Consider the following 13,284-nt stretch of genomic DNA (forward strand, 5'->3'; position numbering starts at 1 on the left):
CATAAGCATTTCAAGTAAATATGCCTCCGCATAGAGAAAATGTCACATTTTATTCACATATGAATGCAATCCTCGCCAAGCTGCCTTACGGGTGGGACCAAATGGGACAGAATGCATTTTTTATTATTTTTTTTTAAATAAGAAAAAGGACATTGTACTGTGTTAAATCGTCTAGGACAGGAAGAGTAAAATTGGATGATTTCCCAAGGCTCACTAAAATGCCTTAAAGAAAAAAATCACTGATTTATTGTTCGCTTTAAATTAGGGAAATTGTATTGTAGCTTTTTTTATTTTTATTTTTATTTTTAGAAAACCATAAATATTGACATTTGTTTACATGGGGTTCAGTAGTTATGTCTAAGTTCACAAGGACAAACATTTTGTGTGTATATATATATATATATATATATATATATATATATATATATATATATATATATATATATGTGTATATATATATATATATATATATATATATGTGTATATATATATATGTATATATATATATGTATATATATATATATATGTGTGTATATTTGTATATATATATATATATATTTATATATATATATATGTGTATATATATTTATATATATATATATATATTCAGCTCTATGCAGAAGAGAAGCGAGAACGGCACAAAGGATATGTTGTATGTTGTATATAAAAAAAGAGAAGGTTCATGCGTCATGTAAACAACATATCCTTTATGCCGTTCTCGCTTCTCTTCTGCAGCGAGCTGAATCGATTCAAGATGTGCGTGGCCCCTTTCGGCCTGTTGATAAGGTGAACGTGCACAATGGTGTGCTACGATGACTCATACTTATATGCGCTACGACTCCCGTTTGAAACGATACAATTGTGAGACACAAAACCAAAAAAAAACTCGGTATTCAAGGTGATCAGCCTTTGGTTAATTGACACAAAGTGGCAGAAAATGATTTTTTGGTTTGTTCGTTTGGTCTACATCAAAAGTATGAAAGGATTTCAAGAATGGCATCCTATGGAAAACTCATACAATGTAACGCCCGTCTGTCTTCATTCAAGGTTTTCAGCTCTCCATTTCTCAATACCGACGAGAAGACTCACTATCCAAGGTTTTCGGCACTTGGTTCATTAATACAAAGTGGTAGCGATTGGTAGTTTTGTGCGACCTGTGTTTCTTTAACAACGGCTTCCTATGAATAAAGGTCTTTGTTAAGCCATTGGGCTTATTAACACAAAGTAACAGCGATTGGTTATTTTGTGCTGCCTGTCGTGGAAGTACGTGTTGTTGTTGTTGTTGACAATATAGTCCAATTAAGAACGCACATTATTCAAGCTTTTTGGTTCATTAAAACAAAGTAACTGCACGTTTTGCTTTTAATTACAATGATTAATGACGCCTTGCAGTAGATGAAAACCCCCCCCGTATTAAATCAAGACATAAGCACTAATAAGCAATGGAAATGAATAAGTGCAACCCAGAGACTCAAACGAGACTCATCTCTATTCGGCCGTCCACATAAAGACGTCACAGAGTGCGAGGGGTCGCGGGCAGCCGGAGAAAGTGTTCCATTAAAAAGGACCCCAGAAGCACGGCCACCTCTGCTTTTTACGGCCGCTGTGAAGGACTCGCTCCCATTGGCCGTGTAAGGGAGAAGGTCGGCCGTATAATATACGAGAGTGGTTGACACTCGAAAAGGAGTCGCTGCTAGAGCCCTGTACGGGCCAGATACGAGTGTTGGGACATGAAATCGGTTACTTTTAGGAGCAAATGAAACACGAAAATATACGTCTTGCAAGGATCTAATTTACATTTTCACTGAAAGATTAAAATATGCTATCCTTTACATATATATTTGGGGTGTGTTTTCTTCTGCAATTTGTCAGTGGTACATGCCATGCAGGAGCTTATCTTTCCAGGACAGTCCATCTGGCTCCTTCTCGTCCTTCTAACAGCTAGCTCTTTCCACTTTGTGTACAGCTTCAAGATGTCGGACTTGGGGTGGAACTTTCTTGTCTTGATATCAGTGGATCGCAACTCTTCCAGTGGTACATGCCATGCAGGGGCTTATCTTTCCATGAGAGTCCATCTGGCTCCTTCTCGTCCTTCTAACAGCTAGCTTTTTCCACTTTGTGTACAGCTTCAAGATGTCGGACTTGGGGTGGAACTTTCTTGTCTTGATATCGGTGGATTGCAACTCTTCCAGTGGTACATGCAATGCAGGGGCTTATCTTTCCATGAGAGTCCATCTGGCTCCTTCTCATCCTTCTAACAGCTAGCTAGCTCTTTCCACTTTGTGTACAGCTTCAAGATGTCGGACTTGGGGTGGAACTTTCGTGTCTTGATATCAGTGGATTGCAACTCTTCCAGTGGTACATGGCATGCAGGGGCTTATCTTTCCAGGACAGTCCATCTGGCTCCTTCTCGTCCTTCTAACAGCTAGCTAGCTCTTTCCACTTTGTGTACAGCTTCAAGATGTCGGACTTGGGGTGGAACTTTCTTGTCTTGATATCGGTGGATTGCAACTCTTCCAGTGGTACATGCAAAGCAGGGGCTTATCTTTCCAGGACAGTCCATCTGGCTCCTTATTGTCCTAACAGCTAGCTAGCTCTTTCCACTTTGTGTACAGCTTCAAGATGTCGGACTTGGGGTGGAACTTTCTTGTCTTGATATCGGTGGATTGCAACTCTTCCAGTGGTACATGCCATGCAGGGGCTTATCTTTCCATGAGAGTCCATCTGGCTCCTTCTCATCCTTCTAACAGCTAGCTCTTTCCACTTTGTGTACAGCTTCAAGATGTCGGACTTGGGGTGGAACTTTCTTGTCTTGATATCAGTGGATTACAACTCTTCCAGTGGTACATGCCATGCAGGGGCTTATCTTTCCATGACAGTCCATCTGGCTCCTTCTCGTCCTTCTAACGGCTAGCTAGCTCTTTCCACTTTGTGTACAGCTTCAAGATGTCGGACTTGGGGTGGAACTTTCTTGTCTTGATATCAGTGGATTACAACTCTTCCAGTGGTACATGCAAAGCAGGGGCTTATCTTTCCAGGACAGTCCATCTGGCTCCTTCTCGTCCTTCTAACAGCTAGCTCTTTCCACTTTGTGTACAGCTTCAAGATGTCGGACTTGGGGTGGAACTTTCTTGTCTTGATATCAGTGGATTTCAACTCTTCCAGTGGCCAGTGTACTATGAAAGGGGTGTGTCTAATTACTGTATACTGTTAATGGCCTGGATCTTTTTCTTGCCGATCAGCTGACTTCCATGCATTCGGTATGAAAACCATGATTTCTACCTATTAAGCAAAATAAAAAGCTGGGCCACTTGGGCGCCAACTTTTCTATAGAGATAAAAGAGATGTGACCAACTGGCGAGGACAGTGTGTCGCACGCTTCGCCCCCGATCACGATGCACCCGATCCATAACATCCGCTCGCATGTCTCGCGTCCTCAGGCGAAAGCTGTTGTGTATCAAATGAATTTGATGAGGTCTCGCTTCACGCTCGCTACAGCTGGCTCATTAAACACTCGAGTAGGCACATTAGCATTTTGTGCTTTTTGGGATAATGACAATCCATAAGGGCTTACATGTGTTTTGTTTGCCCGCCGCCAATCAAGCACATTTGTCTGCATTACGGCTGTTAATACAACTTATGACGCCTTTTATGGTCGCTGTGCTGCAGTAGCACCCGAGTGTGCTCTATAAGTAATGACGCCAATGTATGATTTTATTTTGTTCCCCTTGTGCTCGTGTCATCCAACTAAATGCCTCACACATTTCCAAATATGTCCCAGTGGAGTATGTCGGACGTTTGTGCTTATTTTCAGAACGACTTCCTTGAAGGAAAACTTATTATTCCAGGTGTGTTTGCATGTTTGGTCTGTTGATTGATACCGTGCAAGGTACGAGTTATCATCGATGACCAGCAAGGAACAATCACATCACAACATCCAAGACGAAGTCCAGTACCGACTGGATTGTGCCGGAACCGCCCCCCCCAGCCGCCTTCGAACCCGTGTCTTTCAAGACGGAGACATCCAGACAAATGCAAAAATGTCTGTTTAAAAAGTTGTGGTGCTCTCGATGCTGCGATGCGCCGAAGAGAGTTGGACGAAGTACCGCCGCAACCTCAGTCCCGGGATTACACCGCATGCGTTGCGGCTCCGCCCAGCTGCGTTCCGGACACGTCAGGAAAAAAATTTCCTTAAATAATTTTTTTTTTTTCCTTTAAATGTTTTGTAACTATGTGCTCTAAAAATAAAGTTAACCACTACCCCCCGCCCCCTTCCCACCACACACAACCTTCAAGAGTTGACTGACGGCCTTTTAATGTGACGCTCACAAAGGGGTTCAGCTCGATGGGCTACCGGTCACAGCACGACAGACGGCGAACGTCTATGGATTCCGTCTGAATGCTTCTTAGTGTACGCCCTCACACTCCACAGTGTCCACCAAAAAAAAACACCGCCTTTCTTGATGTGCGCGCGCTGCCAAGTGAGTTTATCTATCAATTTGACCACTCAAACCCCGGGGGAAGCGTCCAACTATCGGGGGAATCAGCGGCGACAGAATGCGCTTGAAGGTTGCCGTATTGATGTCGGCGTTTTAAAGAAAATCTGTTTCTCCCGTTCCTCCGAGCGCTTTCCATTTACGCGTCAGCTATTTTTGCTCACAGCAGGCATTTGTCCTCATTTATTCTTGTCGAGTGTTTACATCCGGCCGGTCAGACAAAACGTAAGATGATGATGAAGAAAAACAAAGCGCGGGAGTTGTCGCTCCTGTCCAAAGACGACCTCAAAGCTTTGTTGGCGATAACTCAAACGAGAAGTACGGTGGCCTTGTAGGCTAAAAAAAATCAATTAAGCAATCTACGAAAAGGCTTTATTTTCAATTTATTTTCACCAAAAACAACTTCAATCTCACCCTCAAAAGCATCTCTTGTTTTGCATACGGACTTTGCAAAGGAGCAGATTACCGTTACTTTGTTTTAATGACTGACTGATCGTTCAAAGCAAACATGGTGCATCAGCATTTAGCTGTTATGCTGCACGCACATGGAATAAGCTGCCAACACAAGTGAAGTCAGCCTCAAGTGTAGATGCTTTTAAATCAAAGCCAAAAAGTAACAACAAAAAAAAAAGTACATATCAATGATGTCATTTCACAAATACGTTCCTCTTGGTCGTTTCAACAACAGCACTTGTTATGTGTTGTAGCCTGTCTGCGGTTGCACAACAGCCACATCGTTCACCCTGTTGCCACCACTTTGGAGCTATTATGTCTGGATTCATCTCAGGGCAAAAAAGAAAACGAAAAAAAGAGAAGGCATTTTTTTCTTCGAGCAAAGCAATATGTAGAGCAAAACAGAAGACCGTGTCTTCAGACGTGGCAGGCTAACAACGCCGGCGAGTATTACTCGCCTGGAGGCGGCAGCCGCAATGACGCTCTCTCCCTCTGAAGACCGAATCCATTTGTCATTTTTGCCCCGAGGGCAATCGATGACGGGGGTGACGAGACAATAGCGCACCCTGGGCGAGCCACAAAAGGCTACAAGTGAAAGTAGCCTGCTGGCTGCTTGGCCGTGTGTGTACACATCGCGGGGAAGCTGCATATCCCGCCGCGGTTTTGCCGGGATCCAGGCAGCCTCCCGTTGTTTGTGTTTTAAAATCGCAAGCTGCACCATTTAGCGGCCTCACATCCACAAAAACAACAACCGGCTGGACAGCAAAAAAGAAACTAGAGAAGTCGAAAGTCCCTGAGAGCAAGCGGTTGGATTTTTTTTTCCCCCCCTTTGGCTTTCTGCGAAACGGCGGCAAGAGAAATAGAAGAATATTTAGTAAAGACTCTGTTGACTTTGTGTGTTGCTTTAACTTTGGCTACATACAGTATGTATGTCCAATAGGAGACTGAGGGCAATAAGATAAGGCTGTTAGAGTAAAGTGGAGACTGTGGGGTATGATACTGAAAACAACTGGAGGAAAACTAGTATCCTTAGCTTTCATATCATGTAAGAAAGCAAATTTTACTCAACAGGAGAATAAGGGCAGCAGGAAAGCAGACTGCAATTGGAGACTGTGGAGGATCATTCAGTTAACAAACAATAGAGGAAAATGAGTGCCTCCTTTAATAATTACTCAGAGTGACAGCATTTTTGTCCAAGAGGAGACTAAGGATACTATGGAGTGCATTGCTTTAACATCAATTTAAAGCATTGATTGAGTGTCCAGTATTTATTTCCCAGCACAAGACAACATTTGATCCAATTGGAGACTAAGGGCAACAAGAAAAACTGGGGAGTATAATACTGGTCACAAAAAATAGATGAGTACAAGGGTCTCCTTAAATTATTTCTATGCATGAAAGACATTTTATCCCAGGGGAGACTGAGGGCAACAAAAGACGATTAAGCAAAGTGTGCCATATCACACCATTCACGAACAACAAAGGACAACAAAGCTAGCCTTCAATCATTTTGAGGCATGAGACACGCATTTTATCTGAGGGGAGACTGCGGGCAACAAGACACCAATGCAGTAAAGAGGAGACTGTGGCATATCATGCTGATCACAAACAACAGAAGAAGACGAGTGTCTCCAATTATTTCTCAGCGTGAGACACATTTTATCCAAGGGGAGATAAAGGGCCAAACTAAATATGCCATCTAAAAATTCCGGTACCCCGTCATCCATTTTGTCACCTTGAATCCGTTTGTTATTTCTGATGGTTAATTGAAGCATCTGGGCTTTGAAAGGAGTCGTGTTCTTGCCTCTCTCGGTTGTTATTTTACTTTGCGGCTATTTGCCCAAAATCTCTGCGGGCTGGCACACTCCATTCCAAACATTATGTCCGCTCTGCGTTGTGAGGGTTGGCTCCCCGGGGGCACATTGCGCGCCGTAAGTGTTCAAGAGAGTGCTTTTTATCTGAAGTGCGGATGAGAGAGGACGTCTTTTCCGCCCGGGAACCTTGACCGCGCATGTGTGTGCGTGCGCGCCACTGAGACAAACTTCTTTTTCTTCTTCAGGCTCCATTTGCTCTCCCAAACTGATGTGTGACTGAGATGAGAGCTTTCAAAGACACACACACACACACACACACAACACAGTTACAACTGTGAAAGCTCATTAAAAACCTGAGGCCGCAGCCAAATTTCCTCGGGAAACAACATCTCAGCAAAAGATTAGCTTTTTTGGGCGTGGGGACGACTGTGTGTGCGCGCGTATTTTTTCTTTTTTTTATGTGTGTACTGTGAAGTTTAGAAGGTAAGTTGCTTCTTTTTTTTTTCCTCCTCTCCAAGCAGCCGACCTTGACTGAAAGGCATGCGGCCAACTTGAACAAGACTGACCGCATCCTCGGATGGCGGCGTCAGAGGGAGGGCGAGGTCACTCAATTTGGCAAAGCCTCCCGCGACCATTCCGACAGGTTGTAGCTGGAGGCCTTTTCCGAGAAATTCAAATTCAAGTAAGAAGGGAGACTTGCAAAAAAACATTGAAGTAAAACTAAGATAGAGACTAAGGGCAGCTAGAAAGCTGATTGTTTCAGCAAAGTGGAGAATGTGGAGTATCATACTGCTAACAAATAACGGAGGCGATGACAGTCTCCTATATGTATTTCTCAGCATGGGTCAAATTTTATCTAATAGGAGACTGTGGGCAGCAAGACAGCCAAGTGGAGACTAAGGTGGCTTTTACTGCTAACAAACACTGAAAGAGAAAGCCACTTTCTCTAATCTATTTCTTGACATCTTATTTTATTCCAAGAGACTAAGGCCCACTGCAAGAAATATGAGACTGTGGAACAAAATCCTCAACCATCAACATATTCAAATGCTTCAGTCAGAACCCACTGTCTATATTTCTCAGCATGAGCACATTTTATCCAATAAGAGACTGAGGGCAGCAAACTAAAGATCCACTGCTAACAATCATTGAGGGAGAATGACGTCAGCATTCCACTTGGAAAAAAAAACCCTGCATGTGACATGTTTTATCCAATGGGAGACTAAGGGCCATACATCTCAATCTCATCTAATCATTGTTATCGATTAACTGCAGTGCAGTGCTAACTGTTTCCATTTCAAAACAGAACCACGAAAACCCACCAACACAAGGCGAGTCACATTTTATCTAACAGGAGACTCAGGGCCCAGCATGAATATTAGTAGCTCCTTTTTGTCGCGGGAATACGTGGATGTTGCCACTTACCGAGCCAGTGTTCACCGGTGATTTTCCCGAATCCCTCGCGGTAGGACTCCCAGGCCCGGAAGAAGCTGACCGAGCCGTCCTCCCGCCGCTGGATCACCTACACAGGACGAGACAAAGCGGGGCAAAGCGGGGCGGGGGGTTAGCAAATGAGATGGAGATTCGTCCCAGCGTTTCATCCTGCCTCTGCGATGACTCCTTCAAAGCGGGCCAGTGTTGGCCGAGCTCATCCATGGAAAATGAAGCCAGCAAATGAACACAAATGAAGAACTACGTGGCCAAAAAGCAATTTGCCCCAAAAATTTAATAAAAAATACTGGTTGATGCTTGGATCCCACTTCTGCCATAAATTGTTATGGCTATATAGTCTATTACTACAATAAACAATAGGGGAAATACTGTAAATAAAAATCAACAAATGCCTTTTTTGTCATTTTGTGCGGCTGGTCAGTCATTGGATCCCACTTCTGACTCCAGTTGTTGTGGCAACAATTTGTTAATTACGGTCATGAACACTGGCAGATGCCTAGAGTTGTTTTTTTTGATACATGGATCCCTTTTCTGACAGCAATAGAAAACTAAGAGTTAGATGCTTTTCTTTTTACAATTTGGGGAGCTGGTGAGTCCTTGGATCCCACTTCTGACACCACTGGTTTTGGCAATACTTTATTATTGGAATGAACAGTAAGAACCACCCCCAAATTTATTTTTGGAGGTTGTCAATCCATGGGTCCCACTTCTGACACCAAGAGTTGTGGCAATACTTTGTATATTACTAGAATGAATAGTAGGAGTGTAGAATAATCATATTTTGGGCATTTTGTGGGGTGGGGTTGTTCCTTGGGTCCCAATTCTGACACCAAGAGTTTTGCAAAACGTTATTATTGTAATGAACGGGAACCTCCCCAAAAATTGTTTTTGTCAATTTGTGGGGTAGGTTGATCATTGGATCCCACTTCTGACACCAATAGCTGTGACAATACTTTGCATATTACTAGAATGAATAGTAGGAGTCTAGAATCTGTTTGGCATTTTGTCGGGTGAGTTGATCTTTGGATCCCCCTTCTGACACCAATTGTTGAGGAAATATTTTCATTATCCCCGAATAAACCTTGGGGCGAAAGTTTTCTTTTTGTCATAGGGAGCCAGTCAGTTTTTGGATTCCTTTTCCGACACCTCTTTTTGTGGCGATATGTTCTCTGTTGATTTTGCAAATTAGCATTGAAGCTTAATGATGTTTATTCGTAATCTTTTAACATAGCGTGTAGCAGCATATGGCGTCGGCGTCCATACGTACTCGACGACATCTGCGCAGGCAAACCAAATGCTGGCGACATCTTGATTGCGCTTATCCAAACAACCGATCACGTTGCCTTTAGTGTTTGCGGACATATGCCACCCCCCCCCCCCCCCCTCACCCTCCTGGTGTGTTTTTCTTATCAAAACCCTTTTTCACTCGCAGGTCCTCTAATATCCTGTCATGCTGCGTTATTGTCCTGTAAAAATGTATTTTCCTCAGAAATTGAATTCTCTTGACAGGCTGAAGTGATTGAACAGCAAACAATGCGCTGCATCAAAGGACAGTTAGAGTTTTGCACAGTTACCTGGTTTTATGTTTTGATTTTTCGACTTCCTGCAGTTGTCCCCATTTTTTTCTATTGTCTCAATAGGATTTTTTGTTTGTTTGTGGGTATTGACCCACTTTTTTGTCAACAAAGGGCTTTGATTGGAGTCTTCTGTGACTTGGGTTTGTGACGTTAGAAGGAGGGAAGATGCGGGCTGCTACGTTAGCTGCTAGCTCGTCAGGATGAAAAAGTGAAATGTTTCTCATTAGGACGAGAAACTTTCTCACCCTAATCAGAAAAAATTCTCGGTTACGTCCTAATAAAAGTAAGCCTTGTGTGTGCTCTAGCATAAAGCACATAAAAAAAAAAAAAGTTCACAAATCAGTTTTTAACTCTTTCACTGCCACAGACGTTTAAAGACGTCAAGTAAAAACCTACGCTTCACTGCCAATGACGTCAAAAGACGTCATCCAATGATTTTTTATTTTTTTTTTGAAACGGGTGCTGGGAAGGCTTGCGGAGCTCTCCTGAAAGTTTTAAGCAGGTTTTTTGAGCCTAATGACTATTTTTGGCCCCTAGAGGGCAGCGATGACTCTCTTTTGACAAGATCGGCTGGGCGTCAGTAGAGGCGGAGCTAGAACGTTGAGCAGGAGATCAGAATGGAAAACAAAGGAAAAATGGCGGCCGGTCGCGAGGAGCTAACGCCAGAGCCGTTTTTTTCAAAGACCAAAAGCATCGCTAAAAAAGCACATTGTTGATGACATGATCATCATCGATGATGAAGATGATGGTGACTCCGTGGACGGACCAATGTGAAAGTGAAAGTAAACTGTTGTGCGAGTCCTGGCGTCTCCTTGCACGCAGGAGAGCGTTACAAAAGGAAAAACTGTATTTGAAACATCCACATAATTGTAAGTAGTACCACAGTTGCACACATTTGTAAATAGTTTGCGAAATTGTTTTGTCAAATTGTTACACTGTTGAATGGAAATAAACGTATTTTGCAATCAAAAAACACTTTTTCATTGTTGGTGAAAGCGTTTTACAGAAGTGAAGCACTATTTAGGTGTTTGTGGCATCATTCATGGACAAAAAGAAGTGTACAATTCACTAGAGTGCATGAAATAACATCGTTTCACAAAAAGCTCTTTTTCTCCGTTTTTTGTTTCAAAAGAGAGAATTTCGGTGAAACTAACCATTTTCTATTGTTGATTACTGAAGAACGGAATAAGGTAGAAACAAACTTTTTTTTTCTGATGAAAGCCGAGAGTCCAATCTTTCATTTGGTAGTACGTGTGTTTCCATAGTCCAAACACAACATTTTCTGTGGACCTTGAAAGATCACTCAAAATGCTTAAATCGGCTGGCAGTGGGGACAACCCGTTTCTGAAAACGTCTGGCAGTGAAAGAGTTAGAATAGGACGGATTTATACGTTTTTGGGAGCTCTGTAAAAATACTATAATAATAAAAATAATGACTCATTTTAAAAATCTATAAATGATTTAATGGTAATCAACCAACAATTAACTTTTATAAAATTATACAAATATACTGTAAATATATATCTGATATGTACGGTATGTGAGGAAGCAAAAAAAAAAAAACTGTACATGAAATGATTTTTCTATTGGCACCATACAACTCATGTAAATGACAGAATAATAAATAAACATATTGACAAATAATGTACAAATTATGAATAGCAAAAAAATCCAAATAAATATCTGAGCTCAATGGTACGACAGCCTATTACGTATAAATATTTATATTTTAGAGGGCGGGGGCAATATTTTGAGAAAAAAACTTTATAAACTTGCAAATTTGCTACTTTATAAAGTTGTGTTTTTTTTTTTCCTCCGAATATTGCTCTCGTCCTCTAAAAAAATGTTTTTTATACCGGGCCCGAATATGCGGTCGTACAACGGAGACTTTCTTTGGAACGAAAAGCTCGGAACGTAGCGGGAAACTTTTTACGAGGTCACCCCGAGCGGTTCGGCGGTCGTCCGAGTCAAGCGGCGAGCAGGCCGCGGGTTAAAGTGCCTCGGACCGACCGGGCCCGCCCCCACTTCAATATCCGCCGTCCTTCCGCGACAGGCCGGCTCTTTCCCCCGCTTTTAATTACAAGCCGACCTCGGGGGTCGCAATCTCTCCGTCTTCACGACAGGACAATTATTGCTCTCCTTTCCGGGCCGGCGTCGCAAAGCGGCTGGATGGAAGCCTTTCGGTTCTTCATCTTCCGCAGATGTCAAGTTGGCTTTCCATCGGGGATTTTTACGACGCCGCAACGTTTTGTTTGCTTTGGGCTCATTATCTTGTCGGAGGACCCGCGACCAAACGTTGTGGCGCGGGGCGGCGTATTTCGCTAGAGAAGCAGGAAACCACGTTGCTCGTTTTCATCACATTTTTTTTTATGGCATATCGTCAGCCTCGTAAGTCATATTTTGACAACGTTTTTCTTTTGTCTAAACAAAAAAATAAATGAAATGAAATTATCGACACATAATTGAATCAGAATGTGGTTCAGGTTTTCGTGTTTTCTGAAAAAAATGACATAGGCCATTCTTTTATTTTCTGGACATCTGGAATTTGGCCTGTTTTACGACTGTTTCTCCTCCCTCTCCACCTCTTCCTCTTTTAGGTCAGGGTTCTTGAGAATACTCTGACGCAGGCCATTTCCCACCACGACAGCTTTGACATTTTTATCGCATCCAGCTCAGAGTGAAGAGACGCTCATTCCAGAAGGCTACAAAAATGAATGGCTGGTTTCCATTTGTAGTACATTTTTTACACTTTGGCATCTGGAGTTTGGCCTGTTTTACTGCCACTTCCCCTCTAGAGTTTTTGTGTTGGATAGACGCTGTGGACCAGGGAACTTCGATTTTGAGTTATAAAATTAACTTGATTTGATTTCAGTAAGCATTGTATGTATTTATGTATTCTTTATGTATTCTTTCTAGATTTTTTTTAATTTTATGTTTACTATTGTAATAAGATGCTTTTATTCGTCTTTAAATGTCTTAACGGTCTTGGGCCAACTTATTTATCTGACCTGCTTTTATCATATCGTTGATATTTTTAAGAGGAGGCTCAAGAAACACTTTTTTAGTTTTTAAATGATCTTTTTAACGCCTTTTTATTGATTTTCTTATTTTCCAGTTCCTTTTATCATATTGTCTTTAAGGTGTTTTTTTTTTTTTGCCTTTTAATCTGTTTTCTTTTAGCTTTGAACTGTTTTTTTTGGGTTGTTTTAGTTTTTAGCTCCAGTGTTTCCTGGGTGCCTTTCCTCACATGGTTTCTCTGTGCCCCCAACATGTTTTTTGTTGTTGTTGTTTTTTTGTGTGTTTTATTTTTTTGGGGGGGGGGGCTTAAAATCGTATTATGGATGTTTTTCATTGTTTAGCACCTTGAGTTGCATTTTAATGTATGAAAGGTGTTTCATAAATGAAGTTTGAGGAAAAAGAATTATTGAATTAGATCAGGAAAATATTTTCATCTCATCCTTGCTGATGTCAATGATTGTGTAACACTTTAAG

General features: G+C 42.0%; 1 protein-coding gene across 3 annotated transcripts in view; it reads right to left on the reverse strand.

Annotated features, from left to right (window-relative positions):
* fibcd1b (fibrinogen C domain containing 1b) overlaps positions 1–13,284 on the reverse strand; it is a 172,416-nt gene that overhangs the window by 24,185 nt on the left and 134,947 nt on the right. For all 3 annotated transcript variants that reach the window (XR_013296655.1, XM_077585884.1, XM_077585885.1), the window contains one exon: positions 8,189–8,285. Coding sequence is in view for 2 of the 3 variants with exons in the window: in XM_077585884.1 (XP_077442010.1) it covers positions 8,189–8,285 (97 nt within the window). In the remaining variant the exon portion in view is untranslated. The remainder of the gene's footprint in view (positions 1–8,188; positions 8,286–13,284) is intronic.

The sequence above is a fragment of the Vanacampus margaritifer genome, chromosome 14 (genome assembly GCF_051991255.1).
Source record: "Vanacampus margaritifer isolate UIUO_Vmar chromosome 14, RoL_Vmar_1.0, whole genome shotgun sequence".
Lineage (NCBI taxonomy): Eukaryota > Metazoa > Chordata > Actinopteri > Syngnathiformes > Syngnathidae > Vanacampus > Vanacampus margaritifer.